Source organism: Semicossyphus pulcher, unplaced genomic scaffold, assembly GCF_022749685.1.
Source record: "Semicossyphus pulcher isolate SPU_LCO1_2020_fin unplaced genomic scaffold, fSemPul1.0.p SCAF_18, whole genome shotgun sequence".
NCBI classification, from domain to species: domain Eukaryota; kingdom Metazoa; phylum Chordata; class Actinopteri; order Labriformes; family Labridae; genus Semicossyphus; species Semicossyphus pulcher.
The window spans coordinates 10,829,877-10,848,829 of record NW_027211691.1 but is presented as its reverse complement, the minus strand read 5'-3'; the positions used below and the strand labels follow the sequence as shown (position 1 = coordinate 10,848,829).

Genomic DNA, 18,953 nt, shown 5'->3' with positions numbered 1-18,953 from the left:
TTAGGATGAAGCTGAAATGCTTTGTGAAATGAGGAGGTGGTGAGGACAGGGATTTGGCAGAATGACAAGCTTACCCAAATACATGTTTAGCCGACAATCAGCCTCATGTCTGCCTTCCCTTTCTTGTTCGTCCTCTTGTGTCTTTGTGTTTGTTTCATTCTGTCTTTGTTCTCAGATTCCTGCATCTGCTGATGTTTGAATTTGCTTTTTGCAGCAGCTACTCTGTCCCACATGCTGTGATACATCTCTGCAAGTCTGAGATAGTGTGTTTATAGTCGGCAGAGATGTGTGTGTGTTTATCCGCCTGCAGGTATTTGCAGCAGGCAGGTGGAGGCCATTACATCAGTGCGTGTCCTCTGCAGGCAGGCGGCCGATCTGATATTTACCATCAGAGCATCAAGAGCAGGCCGAGGAAGAGGAGGGAGGAAGGTTCAGAAGATATTTCTCACTCGCTCCGGCTGGGAGACGTGTTTGCTGAAACCCATTTAACCAATATGTGTTCACTTCAGAGGTTGTTAGAGTAAACAGAAAACTGAGTGTGGAGATGTGCATCCTGCGGCTGTTTGGTGCCGTAGAAAACGATCTGAGCTGAATTCAGTTCCTCAAAAACAAATGAGAGCAGAAATGAAGAAGGAGAGCGACAGACATAAAGAATTAAAGATTAAGAGTGAGGGACCAGAAGATAGAGAGGCCCTTGTTAATAATGCATAAATCTACAACCCAGGCAGCCACTACAGAACCTGCAGGGCCTCCACTACTCCCCTCTGCAGGTGAGCGCAAACTCACGTAACACAAAAATGACTTACACTGCATTGCCGAGGTGCTGCGATAATCTGCATTAAGGTTGAAACAATTGATTTCAATCCTAAATAATCCTTAAAACATGAGCAGCATTTTTTAAAATGGTTTTGTAACATAAAAGATAACAAGAAGTACCCATTGTAAGATAGGACGATTAGCACATTGCTAAAGTTAACTGTAATTTACAACAGTATGAAATGGAGTAAACCCGCTGTAATCTACTATAAGTTTATGTTACTTAATGTACTGAGGAATAAGCCGCTAATCAGTCATCAAACTAGCCAATCAGAGGGTCAGGATACTCATAGTTGTGGTTTATTCACCATATTCACACAGCTGCATTTTTTCTTTAATGTAGCGCTCATGACATGAGCTCAAATGCTGTTGTAGTGTCATTTTGCCGTGTTTCCTGGTTTGCAAAGCATATAAACGTAGAAAATCTGACAAATAGTAATCATTTCCCCACTTCCCAATTGATCAGCAACTTTTAAGACAAAGAAGAGTGAAATCCAGAGGGTCATTCGGCCATATTTCAAGGTAAAACAACAACTTTGATGAGTCATTAGCTTCTGAAAGAAAAGCTAACGTTAGCATTCAACCAATTCCTAACTAGCTTTACTGTTTGATAGCGTTACACATACTATTCCAGCTAACGGAAATGTTTGCTAGCTAAGCAAAGCTTAGAGCAATGTTAGAAATGGAAATGGTTGAATGCTAAAGTTAGCGAGTTAGCTGTTAGTAGCTAATGAGTTATCAAAAGTGTCGTTTGTACTATGAAATATGGCCAAATGTCCCTCCAGATTTTCACTATCCATTGTCTTTTTTTAGTTTCTAAGCAATCAAGAGTTGGTTTGAGGATAAAGATTACTCTGACACTCAACACTTTAAACCCAAGCCACTGCTGTATTAGCATTTGAGTTTCCCAGCTCAACAAGTATGTTTTCAGAGAAAAATAGTCGCTGTATGTATGTAGTGTATTATCACTATCAGAGCTTCACAACAAGCAACAACTATCCTCTAAATCCATGGTTCTCAACTGGTGGGTCAGGACCCAAAAGTGAGTCACAGAGCTGTTTTCAGTAAGTCGTGGATGTGTTCTTGAAAATAAAAAGTTGTGTTAAAAAGTCTATGCTGCGCTTTTATTTTGAAGGACATGGGTTTCCTATGACGTGCGTGCGGTAGTAGTGTTGTTTATTCACACTCCATGTATCCGCTGATTGGGTAATCCCAGCTACACTTACATGCTTCAAACTTAATAAGCCCTACAGTACTTACACTTATGTTGTACTTTCTCAAGTTTATTTCTGTTAAAAAAAACGCCGTTAATTAAATTTATTGTAGAGGGAATATGTTCCTCTTATGCACCGCCACCAGCTGGTTGACTCATTTTGGTTGACTATTATACTGTTGTGTTTTGTGATGTTGACATACTGTGTTGATTCGTTCTGTCTCAGGCCCAAACTGCACCATTTTTCATTAAATCAATTTGAGTGGTTAAAAAACTTTGGGTCCTGAGCCGAGACCAGTTGAGAACCACTGCTCTAAATAAAGAAAACACATGAAGAAGACTGGGACATAAGTCAAAAACATGTACATGTAGAAAATGTCGCGGCTTTTTGCTATGACCTCTAATTCCCTCAAGAAAAAATGATCACAGGACCAGACAGACTTAACGTGCTCTATTTGTTTGCTTGTCTCTGTTAGTTTATCCGTGCAATGTGAGCTCTCACTTTGAGTGTGTGCATGTGTGTATGCTTGCCGCTTTGATATCTCTCACACTGCCAGCCCTGATATGAACGGGAGCTTTGATCCCGTATGAATCAGACAGCTTCACCCGAGTTCGGCTGCTGCTGCTCTGAACAAATAACCTGAACGACACAGAGGCAGAGAGAGAAAAGGCGAGGGAGGGAGATTCCTGTTGTTTAGTAGTTTTTTGGATAGCTCTGGGCCACTCTACCTGCTGCCGCCAGCTTAATACTACTAAACTGTCTATATTTGTTATAAGGTAAGGTTCGTTTTTAGTGCACACTGTTTGGAATAGTACCAGAATGCTCTGTTTAGACTGCATATCTGTGTCTCAAATGATGCACTTTCTGTCCTTTTTTTCTATGTTTACTCCAGCAAACAGATGGTTCCATAAAGAATTTATGAATAAACTGACTAATTAAAGTTTACTAATTAACAAACAAAACCTCCTTGTGAGCTATAATTGCCAAAACAAATGCTGGAAAGTGTGATTACTTACAAAACAAAGCAGGGTTAAGGTATGCAGGAAGTTTCCAGCCTCCCCTCTCAGAGCTGACCACAGAGGCAAACAGAAACGCAAACAGGGAGCAGGCGCGCACCTCGGAAGCACCGGAGGTTCAGGCTTAATAACATCGGATGAGTTTAAACAAATGAGATCAAACAGCACTCGTCGCTCAGGTGGGAAATCATGACTAAACAAGGTGAGCGGAGTGCAGTCAGCGAAGCAGCGGCTAAGCCTCATTTAAAGTGCTGAAAAATGGGAGCGGAGGTGCAAAGAGACAGAGGCCTGCAGCGATGCACAGATGCTGCACAACCATTGATATGCAGCAATGAGAGAGAGAGAGAGAGAGGGAGAGAGAGAGCAATAAGTGTGTGTATACACACCATCTGAATTCCCTCAGAACTCCTGCAGTACAGGGAAAGTGGGATACTGACATTAGCATATTCAGCTAATTGTTATTCATTTACACTGCCTCTGTTTCCCACAACATTAAGCCCACAAAGTCCATGTGTATCAGATGTGTGTATTAGCATGTGCATAACGCTGTCAAGACTTTTGAGTACTAAGCGTGCACTTGAATATATAATGATATAATCTAAAATATTTTCTTTTAACTCAAAATATTACAACCAACTTTATGGTGATACCGTGCGAGCATGTCAGAAAATAAACAGGACTTCTTCTTACATAAAGTTTCCTGACTTGACTTAACTTACTTTCTCTTAACTCATTAAATTTACTTTGTAAGTAAACAGGATGAGCTTATTAGCAGACTTCCCAGCATGCATTGTTTCAGAGTTAGAACTCTCAAGAGACCTTTCTTTTGTAGTTTGAACTAAACAAAGAGGATGGAAACTTTCTGTGTGTCTTTGGTTTATATTAAACTAAGCCTTGTTTTTCTTCTAACACAATTTAAACCATTGTGACCATTACAATCGATTTCAATCCAATTTAACTGAAAAGCGAATGTGTTTGAATTGTGTAACAGAACTGCTATTGATTGTTGAATCATATTTGTAAGGCAGCGAGGAAACTTGTAGCTTTATTGGCTTTCAGTGTGTGAAAACTCTTAAGCTAATGCAAGCAGTGATGGTTATTTTAACATCATAACAGTCATTTTGTCCATAATGTTGCTTACAACTGAAGTCAAAGTTAAGTGCTTAAATGCTTTTTTATTTGTCCAAACCATGGACTGTATATAAAGATGGACGACGCTTCTCTACCACCTTTCATTGTACTGATTTACTGAGATTGTGCTGAGCCGCGGTGACAATGTCCCACCCCTTCCGCTAACCACATATTTAACTTAAGGGACGAGGAGCTTCTTGTGTTGGTCTGAAGCAGACGTTCACAAATATGTAAACTTCAGTGACTGTAGTGATTGTTATAGTCTCGTCGTTCCTCCTCTACTCTGCTAATCCGAAACAGATCGGCTGCAGGAGCCATATTTGTCAACAGAGCTGTCAATCATCCTTTTTACAGCATCAAATAACTAATTAAAAATAATTTAGTCAGAAAAATGAACACTTGGATGTAAATCAGCATGATAAGAACTAACTATAATGATAGAAAAAATGTTTGAGAAAAATGTATTATTAAATGTATATGTATGTATACTTGTATTTTGATTTTATAGTTTGACTCATGTCCCATCTGTTAACATGGAAGAGGCGGGCTTATGACCTATACTGCAGCCAGTCAGCAGGGGGCGATAGAGATGATTTGGCTTCACTTTTAGGGAGCTGTCAATTCGTCCATTTTTTTATACAGATTATGGTTCAAAGAGTTAAAGCAGAGACTAAACTGTTTACAATTCAGTAGCCAGACCACTGATCGTCTTGGCTATAAAGTCTTAATCACATACAGAGCTTTGCATGGTCTGAGGTCAGAGTTAAATGAATACAATTGTCTTCCTACCTGAAATGTGCTTGAAAATTAAACTATAATTGTATTCTGTATTACTGTATGAATACTAGGATATTGGAACGAATAGTTTTCTGTGCTTTCCCATATTTCACTTTCTTAAAAGCTCTTTGGCTGACAAGCGATAAATGTGCAATGAAAATCCTGCGGTGCCAATATCTCATTTCTTTATGCTACGGAGAGTTCACTGTGGCAGGAGATCAGACAGCTCGATCAGCCTGGGGGAGGGATGAAGAAGGCGCAAGAGAGTGAGAAAATAAGTGAGGGGCGAAGTTAGAGGAGGGGAAGAAAGATTACTATTCATCGTGCATCTCAGAGAGGTTTCAATCATTTCATGCCAAATCCACGCAGAGGAAAAGAGGAGGAGAAGAAGCAGTAGTGAGCTTAAAGTTTAGTGAAAGGAATCAAACTGAATTCTTTCTAATCAGAAAGCTCACATCCTCTCCTGTCAGCCTGCCAGGATATGAGCCACGGCTGGCGGCTCCGTGGGGCGCCTCCAACGCTGGAGATGCTTTTGATAGATCACATCTGCAGAACCAGGCGCTGAAGTCCAGAGCCAATAGTGTGAGGAGGAGAGGATTCAGAGGGAATAGAGATTCAATACCGACATTAAAATTTCTATTTGACTGAATCAGAATGATGTAGTGAGCTACAAGGCCTTTCCTTTATAAATGTTTGTAAATGGATTAAAGTGATGACCTCAGATGACATGATTGGAATATAACTGACTTAAGTTCTTTACCTGTAATGATGCTTCAGCGCTTGTTCAAGCAGAAGCATTAATCCCTAAAGTTTGTTAAAACCTTCCTGGGAAATATACTTTACTTGATTTATCACAGGTCAAAGAAAAAGTGTAATTCTCCTCACTTTTTTGTGTAAAGGGCAAGGGATTTACTGAAAATATTTGAGGAAACGTTTAAGTTTCAGGTGTCTTACTGGTTTCCAGTTCTTTAACAAGTGATGGCGGTTGTTGCTAACAGACACGCAATTAACTTCAGTGGTGTGTAAACCTACTGGCTACGTCACAACTTCCAATAAAGATAATGATCCAAGACATCTCTTCCATTATAACCCACAACCTTTAAAGCAGCCCATGTTTCTCTCAGATGCTAGAAACAAGCAAGCTAGGCTAACTAGCTTCCACTAAGAAAGCAGAAGCTAACTTAGCTTGCTAGTATGATTCCAACTAGACCTTACTTTTCATTTATGTTATCACAACACTTACTGAGTCATTTGCAAGTCAGCTAGCGCTGTTTTCTCCCACATTATTGAAAGACAAACTAGCTAGCAAGTTTATCTAGATGGTTGCTGTAACCTCAGCACTTGGAACGTTACTTGCTTAAATCACAGAGCAACTGCTAGCGTCAAATCCCCAGCTGTTTAACTGCTGGTTAAAATGTTTATATGAACTACTATATATTATAATAAGTTAAATATATAGTTCAGATGTTAGTTGGAACCAAAAATGCACACAACCAGAGAACGCCAAAGTAGTCTCCATCACAACAAGTCGTAACAAACCCAGTAATGTACTCTTTTTTCTTATTTCTAAGCAACAGTCAGTGGTGTAAAGTAACAAAGTATTAGTACTTTGTAACAGTAGGCCTACTTAAGTATTTTCTGAGAGTTTCTGTACTTTACTTGAGCTCTTAAGTTATGAAGACCTCATTTTTCTTCATGTGAATCCAGTTTTGAAAGTGGTTTACAGCTAAGAATTAACTTCATATTTCTCGAAATTGTGACCACTTTATTTTTTATTAACCTCACGTACTCAAGTAATATTCGAATAGCTGACTTTCACTTCTACCAAAGTCTTTTTCTGGTACGATTTCTGAACTATTACTCAAGTATGGCTGTCAGGTACTTCAGGTCCCATTTAAGATAGATGAGATAATACAGGAGAGCTACAACACAGAAAGTAAATACATGTTCTGGTAACTTTCCAAACTCTTGCTAACGAGCACCTGCTGACACCATCTACAAAGGTATTAGCATCCAGAAAAAATGTGGTTTCAACACTTGAATGCACATACAAAAACAACTATAGTACAAAGCAGCATTAACAGGTGTTAGGAAACTAAAAGCTGCATTGTCTCAGTGTTTTGGGTGTAACCTGCGACTAGCTCCACCTTGTAAGAAACCGGGGCTGTCACCAATCCCACTAACCCACAATAAAAACAACAGGGGCTTTCGCTTCCGTTCTGATCCGCCAGCCAACTTACTATGTAAACCGGATTTAGGAATCATCAGATTTCCAATCACCTGCCGCATGAGCACCGTGAGCCACAAATGACCCAGTTCACGGGAGGCACTCAGGCATGGCAGCCCGTTTCCTGAATCGCGACATGACGGGAATTACCCGAACAAACCTCGGGGTCACAGGAACTGCAGGATGTGCTGCTTCGCTGCTACTTGGTTCACAACTGGAGCTGGAGTGGTGCTTAGATCAGAGGTGTAACTGATTCAGTCTCACCCACCCACACACTCAAACACACACACATGCACGCATACGGAGGAGGCCTGGGAGCTGGAGACCAACCAGCGAAGTCAGAGACACGAATGACTCAGAGCAATATATTCAAAATAACACGCAACGGTATTCACACGACTGACAGTAATTAACACACCCACAAGAGGGAACAGTCAAGGTTCTTTTTGTGTGTGTGTTTGTGTGTGTACCCACATGTTTACCAGGATAGCAGTGATTTATTGCCTCACCCTCCTCTGGAGAAAAATGCTTTCATGAAGCAGAGGGGGGTCACACAACTGGGAACAGTTACAACGCAGGAGTCCACACATACATGTACACACAGATACACAGCACAGACAGGTACTGCACACACACACACATTGAAATGGCTTCAAGGCTGTGAAACTCAGAGGTAATTAATTTAAAAGGAAACTCGTGCACAAATTGCATTAGTAAAATTCAAGCAGGATTTCTGATTTAGGCAATGTTTCAATTAACGAGACCGAGGTACTTAAAAAGATCTGAGTCGGGACCTCCAGGAGGTGTTTGAACTTAAATCAGAGTGTAATGTGTGTGCGCAACCCGCCAGCTCCTCCGCGCATGTGTGTCTGCTGTCGTTCCGACTGCGCATAAAGTGCAAATTGCCATCGAGAGTTACGACCGACTGGTGGCTCCTGTGTCAGCCGGGGTTGGACAAGCGACAAGGCCGCGAAGGAGGAGGGAGAGGAGAGGAGACGAAGGGAGGAGAGAGAGTGATTAGTGGCTCTCCTTCCTGCAGCTCATAGAGACGAGGGCTTTGCAAGTTGGTTCAGCTGCACTCTGCGTGTTTCAATCTGTTTCAATTGATGACAAGCTTCCTGGGTATAAAGCATGGGCACACACACAATTTGGTCAATTTCTTGTGCTGATTGGAGTGAAAGAGCTCTTTATAGACCCACGAGCACAAAACTGTGACTGCAGAGTGAAATATAGATATACACATCAACTTTCTTTGTTGTGCTGTGCGATTTTAAAGTTCCCAGACGCAAATTGATAGCGCTACAGTGTGACAAATGAGAGTGCAGACTTCCATTCCTCATGCAGTGAGGCGTGCTGTTTTGGCTCTTTATTGGAAAAACACACAAAAATAACTCCTGCGATATATTGTCCCTAAGCTTCCTAAAGAAGTAGAGAGGAAACAAGCTGCAAACAGACACAGACATGTAAATGTCTTACTTAAGCCGATACAGCGCAGTGGTGTAAACACATTTCATCTGCAGTCCGGTGCTGCAGGGCAGACCCTTCCTGTCTAAGACTACTCCTGCTCGCCTGCACTGATAAAAATACCCCCGCAAGGAGGACAGGAAAAGATCACAGTGTGACTCTCTGCCTCTTTTCGCCGCAGGTGCTTGTCTGCAAGCAGCAAGAGTTCAAAGGATTTATAGCACGGGTGTCTTTATAAATGCGATTGTTGTGGGATCATTCTGAGATGTTGAATATTCAAGCACATAAAATACATTTCTCTATTGATTTCTTGATACGGAAGAAGGTGAATTGAGCAGACTGTAAAAAACTGTGAAGTAGAAGGAAATATTCACATTTCCTGCCTCTTAGTGAGCAGATTTCATGGGAACTCTGCAATGAAAACTGGACAAACCTCAACCCGTTAAGGCTCCTGTGAGGAACTTTCAGCCTGTGTTGATTTTAGCGCCCCCTGTGGACAAAGCTGTACCTCTTATCTCTTTGCTGATTTTGTCCTGTACATGCTTAAGTGGTGTTTTTTGAAAAAATCTCATCCATCTTTCTTTAACAGTCATATGCATCACTTAAATGTTTGCCCCTCAGACACCTACCCCCCCGCCGGCGGTTTCAGGCATCAAAAATAACTATATAGAAATAATCAATCTTTTTCCCGATGGTCTGGTTTGCTTTTGTAGGTCATATAGAGTCATCAGAATTAATTTCAGTCTGTTTCATGACCAGCGAAAAACTCCTCACAGGAGCTTTAAGTTATGACAAAAAGGATTTGGGCTTCATCAGGATGATAAAGTCACTTCCGGAGTTATTGTCTTTTAGAAGACAACAAAACAGCAACACGAAGCCACAATTACATTCAGTCAAGCAAAAAAAATCTACAACATTTGTCAATTTAATGGAATTGAGGGTAAAATTGGTGTGGAAAAAACCTACAGATATCGAAAATTGAAGATGCAAAAGGTAAGCATTCTGTAGCAGCTAAATGACACTTTGTGCAATTGAAAAAGTGTTACACTAAAAATAAGGACAGTAGTGCATCTCTGTGCTCATGCATGATGCTGATCAGCACCTGTACTATAACCTACTGAACACACTACTTTTAGAATAAGAGTTCTACTTGTTGATATTGTAAAAACCTCCATTCGCTTCTCTTTAGTCGTGTAAACAAGCAGCAACCTCCTGACAGCCTGAGAGACAGTGACAGGAGCTGCTATTGTGACAATAAATAGATGTGACATTCATGTGATATCTGTAAATATGAGTGATAGCACTTGTGTGACTGCATGTTAGATAAACCATTACACTACTAAGCCACTACTACTACTACTAGAGAGTGTTTGTACGTGCTTGTTAGCTCGTGTCCCGAGGCCCTTGAGTAAATCAGCTTCTGCTTGGCCTTTAGATGAAGGCGGCCTCATCACGAAGAACCAACAGAATAATTAAATGTGTGTGTGTGTGCGGCTGTCAGTCAGCTATGGTTACACCATCATGACAGCGCCAGAGCTCGCTCACACTCACATTTAAATACTGTTAATGCTGCACTATGGCTGCAGCAGTGTGTGCATGTGAGATGTGCGTGTGGCTGTGTGTGTGTGTGTGTTTGCATGTGTATTCACAGACACAGTGCAATGATGTGCTTCAGTGCTAAGAAAATTAAATACACGTGATTAAAATATTTTGAAAGGAATAAAAGGTAATTTAATTGATTTAAAATGCTCAGTAAGGATGTGTGCTTTGGTGCATGTGTTTGTGTGTAAGCCTCTCCTGCTTGTGTGTGTATGCATGTATGTACATTACAGTATAGGTCTGCAGCAGATGCCATAATCCCTTTGCAGCGATGCTTTAGGATGAGATTATGAAATCTATAAAGTGGTACGAACAGGTTGTCACTTTAGTGTATTGCTATTTCTTTGCACATGCACACACACATAATACCAACCCTACCAAGAGTGGACTAACATTCTGCACAACAGATAGTCCCCTGTTGGTGGCAGACATTGGAATCTGCTGTTAGATATACCATAACAGTATGTGCATCATTATATGGCCTGATGACTATAGAGACCATAGACTGTATAAAAACATGGACGACATGACAGCTCCCTAAAAGTGAAGCCAAACCCTCTCTAGCGCCCCCTGCTGACTGGCTGCAGTATAGGTCATAAAGCCCGCCTCCTCCATGTTAACAGATGGGACATGAGTCAAACTATAAAATCAAAATACAAGCCACACACATTTTTCTCAAACATGGTTTCTGTCAGTATAGTTAGTTCTTATCATGCTGATTTACGTCCAAGTGTTCATTTTTCTGACAAGGCCGGTTTTAATTAGTTATTTGATGCTGTAAAAAGGATGATTGACAGCTCTGTTGACAAATACGGCTCCTGCAGACAATCTGTTCCAGATTAGCAGACTGGAGGACAAACAGTGAGAGGAGACGTAACTAAAACAGTCACTACAGTCATAGAAGTTTCCATATCTGTGAGCGTCTGCTTCAGACCAACACAAGAAGCCTTTCTGCTGTTAAATACACCAGCGTGCATGATCGTTGCTGTTTTTTTCAGTAAGTTAAGTGTGTGTTTTGGTAAATAGAAGTGGCTGCGCAGCTCTGGCGCCGAATGGCGTCACCATTGCAAGATGGCAGCGCCCGTCACAGGGGGTATTCTGGCTTCAATTTCTTAGACTGAGAGCAGAGGGAGACATGTCGTCCATCTATGCATACAGTCATTGATAGAGACGCACAGAGAGGTCCATTTCAGCAGATGAAGCACAGAGAGGAGCACTAGCTAAAATGTAAATGTGGAGTTCATCAGATAGAAAGAGGGGAGGGGGGTGGGGGGAGAGAGGCCGTGTTAGAATATAAAAGAGGACAGAGCAAAAAAATAAAGAGTAAGAAAAAGGGGGCATGGAATTGAAACAGCAAGAGGAACGATTCAATTTAACACACAAAACAAAGGGAGGACTAAATGGCACTTCCCCTCCTAGATAATTAGGACAAGCACTTCCCTCCTCTGTCAGTCTTTCTCTTAATATTTTTCATCCCGCTGCCCCCCTCCCCTCCTCTTCCTCCCGCTCTTGACCTTCATCTTTCTACATCTCCTGCTCTCTCCCTTTACGATTCTACACAGCTGCTTTGGCTGTGGAGGCAGAAGAAGAAGAATTACTTTTCAGTTTCCACTACAAATGTTTGGACTCCACTGAATCATTGGTGTGTTGGTATTGTGTGTGTTTGTGTGTGTGTTTCAATGATGCTGTTTAATTCCACCAGACTGCCAATGATCATGCTTGTCCCGCCCGCTCAGGAGGGAAAGCTGTATTTGGCGTGTGTGCGTGTATGAATATGTGTGTGTGTGTGTGTGTGGACGGTGTTATGACAAACCCCGCTGATTCACTTTCACTTCTCTTTTTTACCCACCATCTGCCATCAACACACAAACATCTCATATCAATTGACAAAAACGGACACATTCAACCAATCGATGACGGCCTCCAGCTGTTCAGTGATGTAATTAACCGACATGTAATCGATGCATGTGCTCACATGTCTGCATGCATTCATTACATTCTTATGTGCGTCCATATGTGAGTGGGTGACTTTAGCCTCTGAGTGTGTCCATGTGTGTGGATTACAAATCTGCTTTCCCTTGACGGATAGCAGTTGTGAACATCGTGGCCGCGGCACTGCGAATGTTGATGGACAGCCGGCGACCATTTGGCGGTCTGTTTTTTTTCTTTTTCTTTGCAAGTGCATTTCTGCACTTTGATTCGTCAGAATTGCTTCAGAAACGCTTGAAAAAGAGTGACTGACATTCAGGAGGAGAAGATGCCCAGAAGCTGATTTGTTATGAATGAATAAAGAAGATTTTTCTTCAACTTGTGCCCAAATATTGATGCTGCTTTTCATTTTTTTCACACATGCTGTAAAATTCGCACTTTTTTTTCATCTAAAATGTGGGCTTTGTCCGGTATACCAATGCGACCAATATACCAGTATAAAATGCAGAGAGAGGTATGGTATTTTGTTACAATATTTTATCCAGACAATGGCGCTATAATCTAGCTAAAGGGGTTGGTTGTTAAGTGGTGACATCACACCTCCGCATTGAACAGTTTCCAGGTCCTAGCCGCTACAACGACATATTTACAATATGCCACACTGCTGTTTTCCTCGTTGTTTTAAACGAGGAAAACTAATTTGATAGTTGCTAACGCTTTGTCACGGACATACACCGTCATGATCACCATTGCAGTTGCCACCCTCACAACAATCAACGTTACCGTAGGCTGCCAGCTACCGCTAGCTACAACACCGGTATCTAGCAGGATTGCAAACTCGACATAACGAAAACAGATGGTAGGATGTAATTTGTGTGTTTGAATGAAAATAAATTGAAATAGTGTTTATTAATAAAAACGTGTATACAAGCTTCATATTTCACTCTGTGATACCTGTGGAGTAGCTTAGCATTTTTACAGAAAAAGACAAAACTCATTTTTCTCACTCTGGTGTTCTGTGCAGGCCATCATACAGCCTCTGCCTTAAACGACTCAGTCAGCTCTGTCCCTTTAAGAAACCCCGCCCCTACAAGCCTGCGTTTTCTGATTGGCCACCTCTCAGAAGCCTGCTGAGACTGCATGGAGAAAAAACTGTGTGAAACCTGGCGTTCACAGCAGCCTGCAGACTGAGCTGAGAAGCCTGGGGATTACTCCAACATACTTTTACCTACAGATTTGAAGCTTCACCCATTTTCAGTCTGGACATCCAACATTGTAACATTATATACATGTCTTAAAATGTGAAACAGCAAAATACCCCCCTCTTGTGTTAAAACAAGAAGTCATACCCTTTACAGTTACAGTCCATTTAATCATCCCTCCTACAGTAGACTAATCGCTATTTCCAAAATATAGTCCATGACCCCTCAACACTCGTGCAAGCTGTAAATCACTCCTCCAACTGACACGACTCCACCCGGCGAGAGAGTAATTCGCGCTAAAACCAGATTTAAGCCCTTTTAATGCGCTAATGAAAAGTGCTGTATTTATATGTGGCTGGTAGCAGCAATGTTGTGACATCAGGCCCATCTGTGACTCAGTCTAAACCCCTAATGAGAACATTACTGCGCCTCAGGCAGAGAAACACGCTGAGAGTGTGAGGGAAGAGATGATCGATGCAAAGCCTGCCACCTTCTTTGACTGCCATCATCCCCCTCCTCCTCCTCCTCCTCCTCCTCCTCCTCCCTCCTGTCTCATACACCGGGACTTAGGGCAGCGGGTCTAACTCAATACGGCAACAGCAAAAAATCAATGAGAGACAAAAAGAGACGGAGCCGGAGGATTGAGGGGAAGGGATAAGGGCAAGTGGAGGGGCAATGCATTTTTGGACAGCTTTGTCACGCGCTGCAATCCTGTGCACCTCCACCTTTACACACACACACGCACAGGTACAAAATGCACCACAAACACACCTGCACATCCGTCATTTTGCTGCCTTTCTTACTAAATCACACTCAAGGACCTGTGGAATATTACATTTCGATTTTTTTGTACAAAAATAAGACGCTCAGGAGGAAAAAACACATGACAGTCGGACTAAAAGCAAGGTCAAAGCCACGTCTCGACCCGAAAGAAGACACATATGTTGCCATAAAGCTTCCAATTGATTCCACAATGTATCTGTCACACGCTCCAGTGTCTGAGTATTCCCAACACCTCACCCCACCCTTGAAGCCCAGGCAAAAAGACCTCGATGTTCATCCTGTGGTGAGTCGGGGGGCACTGGAACAACTCCCAAAGCTTTTTGACAGACATGCATGCGTAAAACAGCCACACATGCAAATTCAAACACAACCAGCTGTAACACGTTCCCCTCAGCCTCTCCTGCTCATCAGATTGTTTCCTCCTGCTCTATAAATAACACATGTACTTCTTCCCCTTCTTCTCTCTGAAAGCCTGACTCCCAGTTTGGAAGCAGGGATGTGATTTGGGGAAGGAAGGAAACAAAAGCGAGCAAGAAATCCCAGGGAAAAAAACAGGTCTTTTTCCAGCGGTGTACACCCCAACACGTTATTTCCCTCAATTTCCTCCCGTCTTCATTCCCCCTTTTCATTGCCGTCTGCCCTAATGGCCCCATCTTCTCCCTCCTTTGCCAGGAATGTTAACAAGGCATGAAGACAAACCGGAAAACAAGTAGTTTCCAGGAGATTAATTTAAGAGTTGGGAATGCAAAACATAAATCAAACATCCTCGCAGCTCCGACTCCTTCAAAGTCCTGCGTTCCCTCTCATTCATTCACTTTTTCCTTCACATCATCCTCCTCTCTTCCTTTCTTTTCCCCGATTCATTCCCTCCTTTCCAATTTCCCCCTCTTTCACTGTCCTTTCATTTACCTATTCACTCCTTCCCTCGCATCTCTCGTCCTCCCATTCATTCCATTACTCCAATCTCTCCCGTCTCCGCCTCCGGAGTTTGCATGTGAATGTGTGTGTGTGTGAAAACACTAACCTGCCCTTCTGGCATGTGGAGCAGAGCCAGGCTTTGTCCCGGTTGTTGTAGGTGCAGCAGGTCTTGCAGACGTTGTACTGGCAGTCCAGGCACAGGCGCTTGGGGTTGAGCAGGAAGGTGAAGGGCGAGCAGCAGCGGATGCAGCAGTGCTCGTTGAAGCGGTGCTGCTTGGAGAGGATGGAGCATCTGCTGCCTTCCTCCGCCAGCTCCTGCTTCATCTCGCTGAAACCGAGAGAGAGAGAGAGGAAAAGAGAGAGAGAGGGAGAGGAGGGGGAGGGGGAAGAGAGAGCGAGAGGGTGGTGAGCGTCTGGTCGAGAGGTAGAACGGCGAAGGACGGCGATGCGGTATAATTACAGATGCTGTGATACATGAAAAATTAGAAACAGGGGGGTATTAAAACAAGAAAGAGGAGGGCAAGAGGGGTCATTCTGTGAACACACTCCCTCTTTCTCTCCCCCTCTCTCTCTCTTACACTGATTCAGAGGAATTAACATGATGGCTGACATTTCAATTTGGGAGGACCTGTCATGCCTTGTTTGGCTACATCAGTCCAAATAAGCTGAGGAGAGCACGGCATGCTCGTCTCCTGCATCCTTAAATGGAGGAGAAAAAAAAGCATTATGATGTGAGGCTAATGAGAAGAAATTGGAGTAAATAGTTGCCAAGTTGAAGATCCCTCGCTGGAGGTCTCACGAGATCAACACACACGAAAGAGCCGGAGGGGACGAGCAGCATCCACAGTCATATTGGAGTCGCACTTATCTTAAAGGGCCAGTTCGCCGATTTTCAACATCAGTCCTATCATTCAATCATGGGGAGCTATTGCCATTAGGGTAGAAGAAAAGTGCAATTTGGCTCTGTGCATTTGGAGGACACCATCCGCTTCTCCAATGGGCCCTGGAAAACCTCCACCAGACTACATAACAGGGAGCTTGCTAAACTACACTTCCTCAATCTAGGACGCCCGCCTCCGATGTCACGTCTCGTTCAAAATCGTCAGGTTTGAAATGTAGACTGCAGACCTGAAGATTTTTTAGCCGGTATATTCTCATCGTATTTCAGATTCTGTACCGCTCTGAGCCGTTGCCTGAGGCGAAACGGTAGTATTTCACTCCAGTGTCTCTCGCTTTGCCGTTCCTTTCAGAGGGAGGGGCGCAATGCACGCTGGGTGTTATAGGAATGTTGAATGGGCTAAACCCCGAGCAGTTTGCACAACTTTCTCCACAGCTGTGGTGCCAATTTCAAATATTATAGCGTCTCTCATTTACAGAGTACACCAGCTTTGATTGACAGTGGCTTTTTCAAGGGGCGCGTTGCTCCTTTAAAGCCGGTGAGGATTGTTAATGCTAATGAACTGTTAGCATTATAGGGTTAAACACTTGACCAAATCAAATAAAATCCAGCTGCATGCAACCGATCGTGCATCAATTATTAGAATTCATCCATATTTTGCAGCTAACATTGCATGTAGTAAGATTTAATATTAAAAGAGAGATAAAGGGAAGAGAGAGACTGGCTAATCTGGCCTGTTAATCAGTGTTTTAGCAGCTCTGCTATCTGAGGCCTGTACTCTCTACATAAATTATGTACATAGGCTTTTCCTCTGCATGATTTGTGCTGACTGAGCAGCCCACCACGGGCAGAGGCTACAATGAATTATGTAATGTTTAGATCATAAACCTTTTATCATCAGTACTCGACTCGTGGCAATTATATTTAAAATAAAACAAAACAAATAGGAGCTTCAGTTACACGTTTAGCCGTGTTTACCCCGTTCGCACATCACTTGTAGTGGGACGTAAAAGGGAGACTGAGGTGCAGAGATCGAGCTGCTGATGCTCGGAAGGTGTGAAAGTGAGACAGGGCGGTCGGTAAATTATTTAAGATGCTTCTATACATCACACTGCTCTCTGATCCTGCAGAGCAGATGTCATGTACAGTGTATGATATGTGCAAAACATAGATAGAAGAAATATTGAGAAAATAAAGCGGCAGGTACACACACATAAATCACACAGAAACACCAACATGCAAGAGAAATTAAGTGTCTACAATCTGAGTGCTGAATGCAACATATTGTCAACTTCCTGTGTGTGTTATGCGTACTATATGTGTGTCAGCGGAGCCAGCGGGGGCATCGCAATCTCCTGCTTCCCTAAGTTATTAACGCTGCTCCTCAAGCAGATCCTCCCCTGCCTCACTGATTGCTTTTCATATGCATCATTAGATGCAGCATATTACCAAGATGAACAAACCATTTCATATACAGTGTCATGTGAGGATTGGCGGAGGGGCGGGTGTGAGGGTTGGAGGGCAGCGGCAGGCTGTGGATGATGGCGTACACACACCAGGATGATCAAAAGGAGGTTCTTATATTCTGGATGCACATTCAAGGTCACAGCTGCTGGGAGATGGTGGCCCCCAATCAAATTAAAAGCACTTGAACAAATCTCTGAGCAACGTCAAAGAGATTGTTCTGCAGCATCTGTTTCATAAAAGCATTCAAAGACATGTATACAAGTGAGGGAAATATATGCAGCTCACTATTACATCTCAATGACTCCAAGAAGGAAATCATTTCCTTCACGTCTGATAAAGATCAGGCTCCATTCTGCCTTTCTGTGTCTGTGAGACGGCTTTAATGAACAGCCCAGTTATAGTGGCTATAGCTTTGGCCAGTTAATTAAATGAGTGGGCGAATATACACATATATATATCCAAGGACAAGGAGGAGGGGGTCGTCACTCTTGACATCCCTCACATTAACTCACATCTCTGTTAATGAGACGTGAAAACTTGTGCTCACAGTAGTGTGGGTCATCCAGCTGCACCAAACGTACAATTAGCTCATAAGACATAACAGCGGTTACTCTTTATCAGCAAAGTGACTTACAGAAATGTGTAATGTTAGCCAGCATTAAAAGTGATGCTACTTACTGTTACCTTTTAGCATTCAGACAGACTAAGCAAACATGGAGACTGGTAAGGACGCTGAAACACGTGCAGCATCTTTGAAGAGTGCTAAAATTCAACTAATGCTAAGCTAAGCTAAGCTAAATTGACCTTGTAATAAAACTGGGAACTGCTGAAGGTTTAAAAGGTCACTTTGAATCATCAGACAGGTCAGTGTTGGGCACCAATAGGTTTATATTGACAGAACACGTGCTAGGTTTATTCATTGATACTTTCATACACATAAAGTATGTGTCAATGATTGAATTAATCAATGCGAGTCAAAGAGCTAATTATATGTCCTTCCCTACTATTTATTACAGGGGTGCAATGATTAGTCAGCACTGTCGACAAAAGTTGATAACAAAATTAGTTGCCCTCGAATTTGTCGATAATTAGTCGGTTACGTCATCGCCCATGTTTTTCATGCTGCACGTGGACATAACATCGTTTTCCGGAGCTGAGTTTGCTGAGGAGTGAGCCATCTCACATCCTTACTATCTTTGCTGAGAGTTGCGCATGCAAAACAGCAACAGGTAAACAAAATATAGAAAAATGCAGCAGCAGATGCAACACCTGAAACCTTGTAAAGCGGACCTTGCTTGTCACGGGAGTACATCGGTAAATAAGCGAGCATTTGTAGAGAAGGCACGCCCAGATTAGATAATTAGCTTCTCAGCTAATTAGCATTAGCTATCTATAGACAGAGCTGTATTTGCTTTTAACATTAATTTAACACTGTAGAGCTATAGGAAGAAGCTGATGCATATAAATAGTTGTTAGTTGCAGCCCTTATCAATATATTACTATACTACATTT

General features: G+C 42.4%; 1 protein-coding gene across 1 annotated transcript in view; it reads right to left on the bottom strand.

The window, feature by feature from the left end:
- The window catches only part of myripb (myosin VIIA and Rab interacting protein b), a 121,270-nt gene that overhangs the window by 52,769 nt on the left and 49,548 nt on the right, over positions 1–18,953 (bottom strand). Inside the window, exon 2 of the mRNA XM_069667547.1 lies at positions 15,183–15,404. Within this exon, the coding sequence (XP_069523648.1) occupies positions 15,183–15,404 (222 nt within the window). The remainder of the gene's footprint in view (positions 1–15,182; positions 15,405–18,953) is intronic.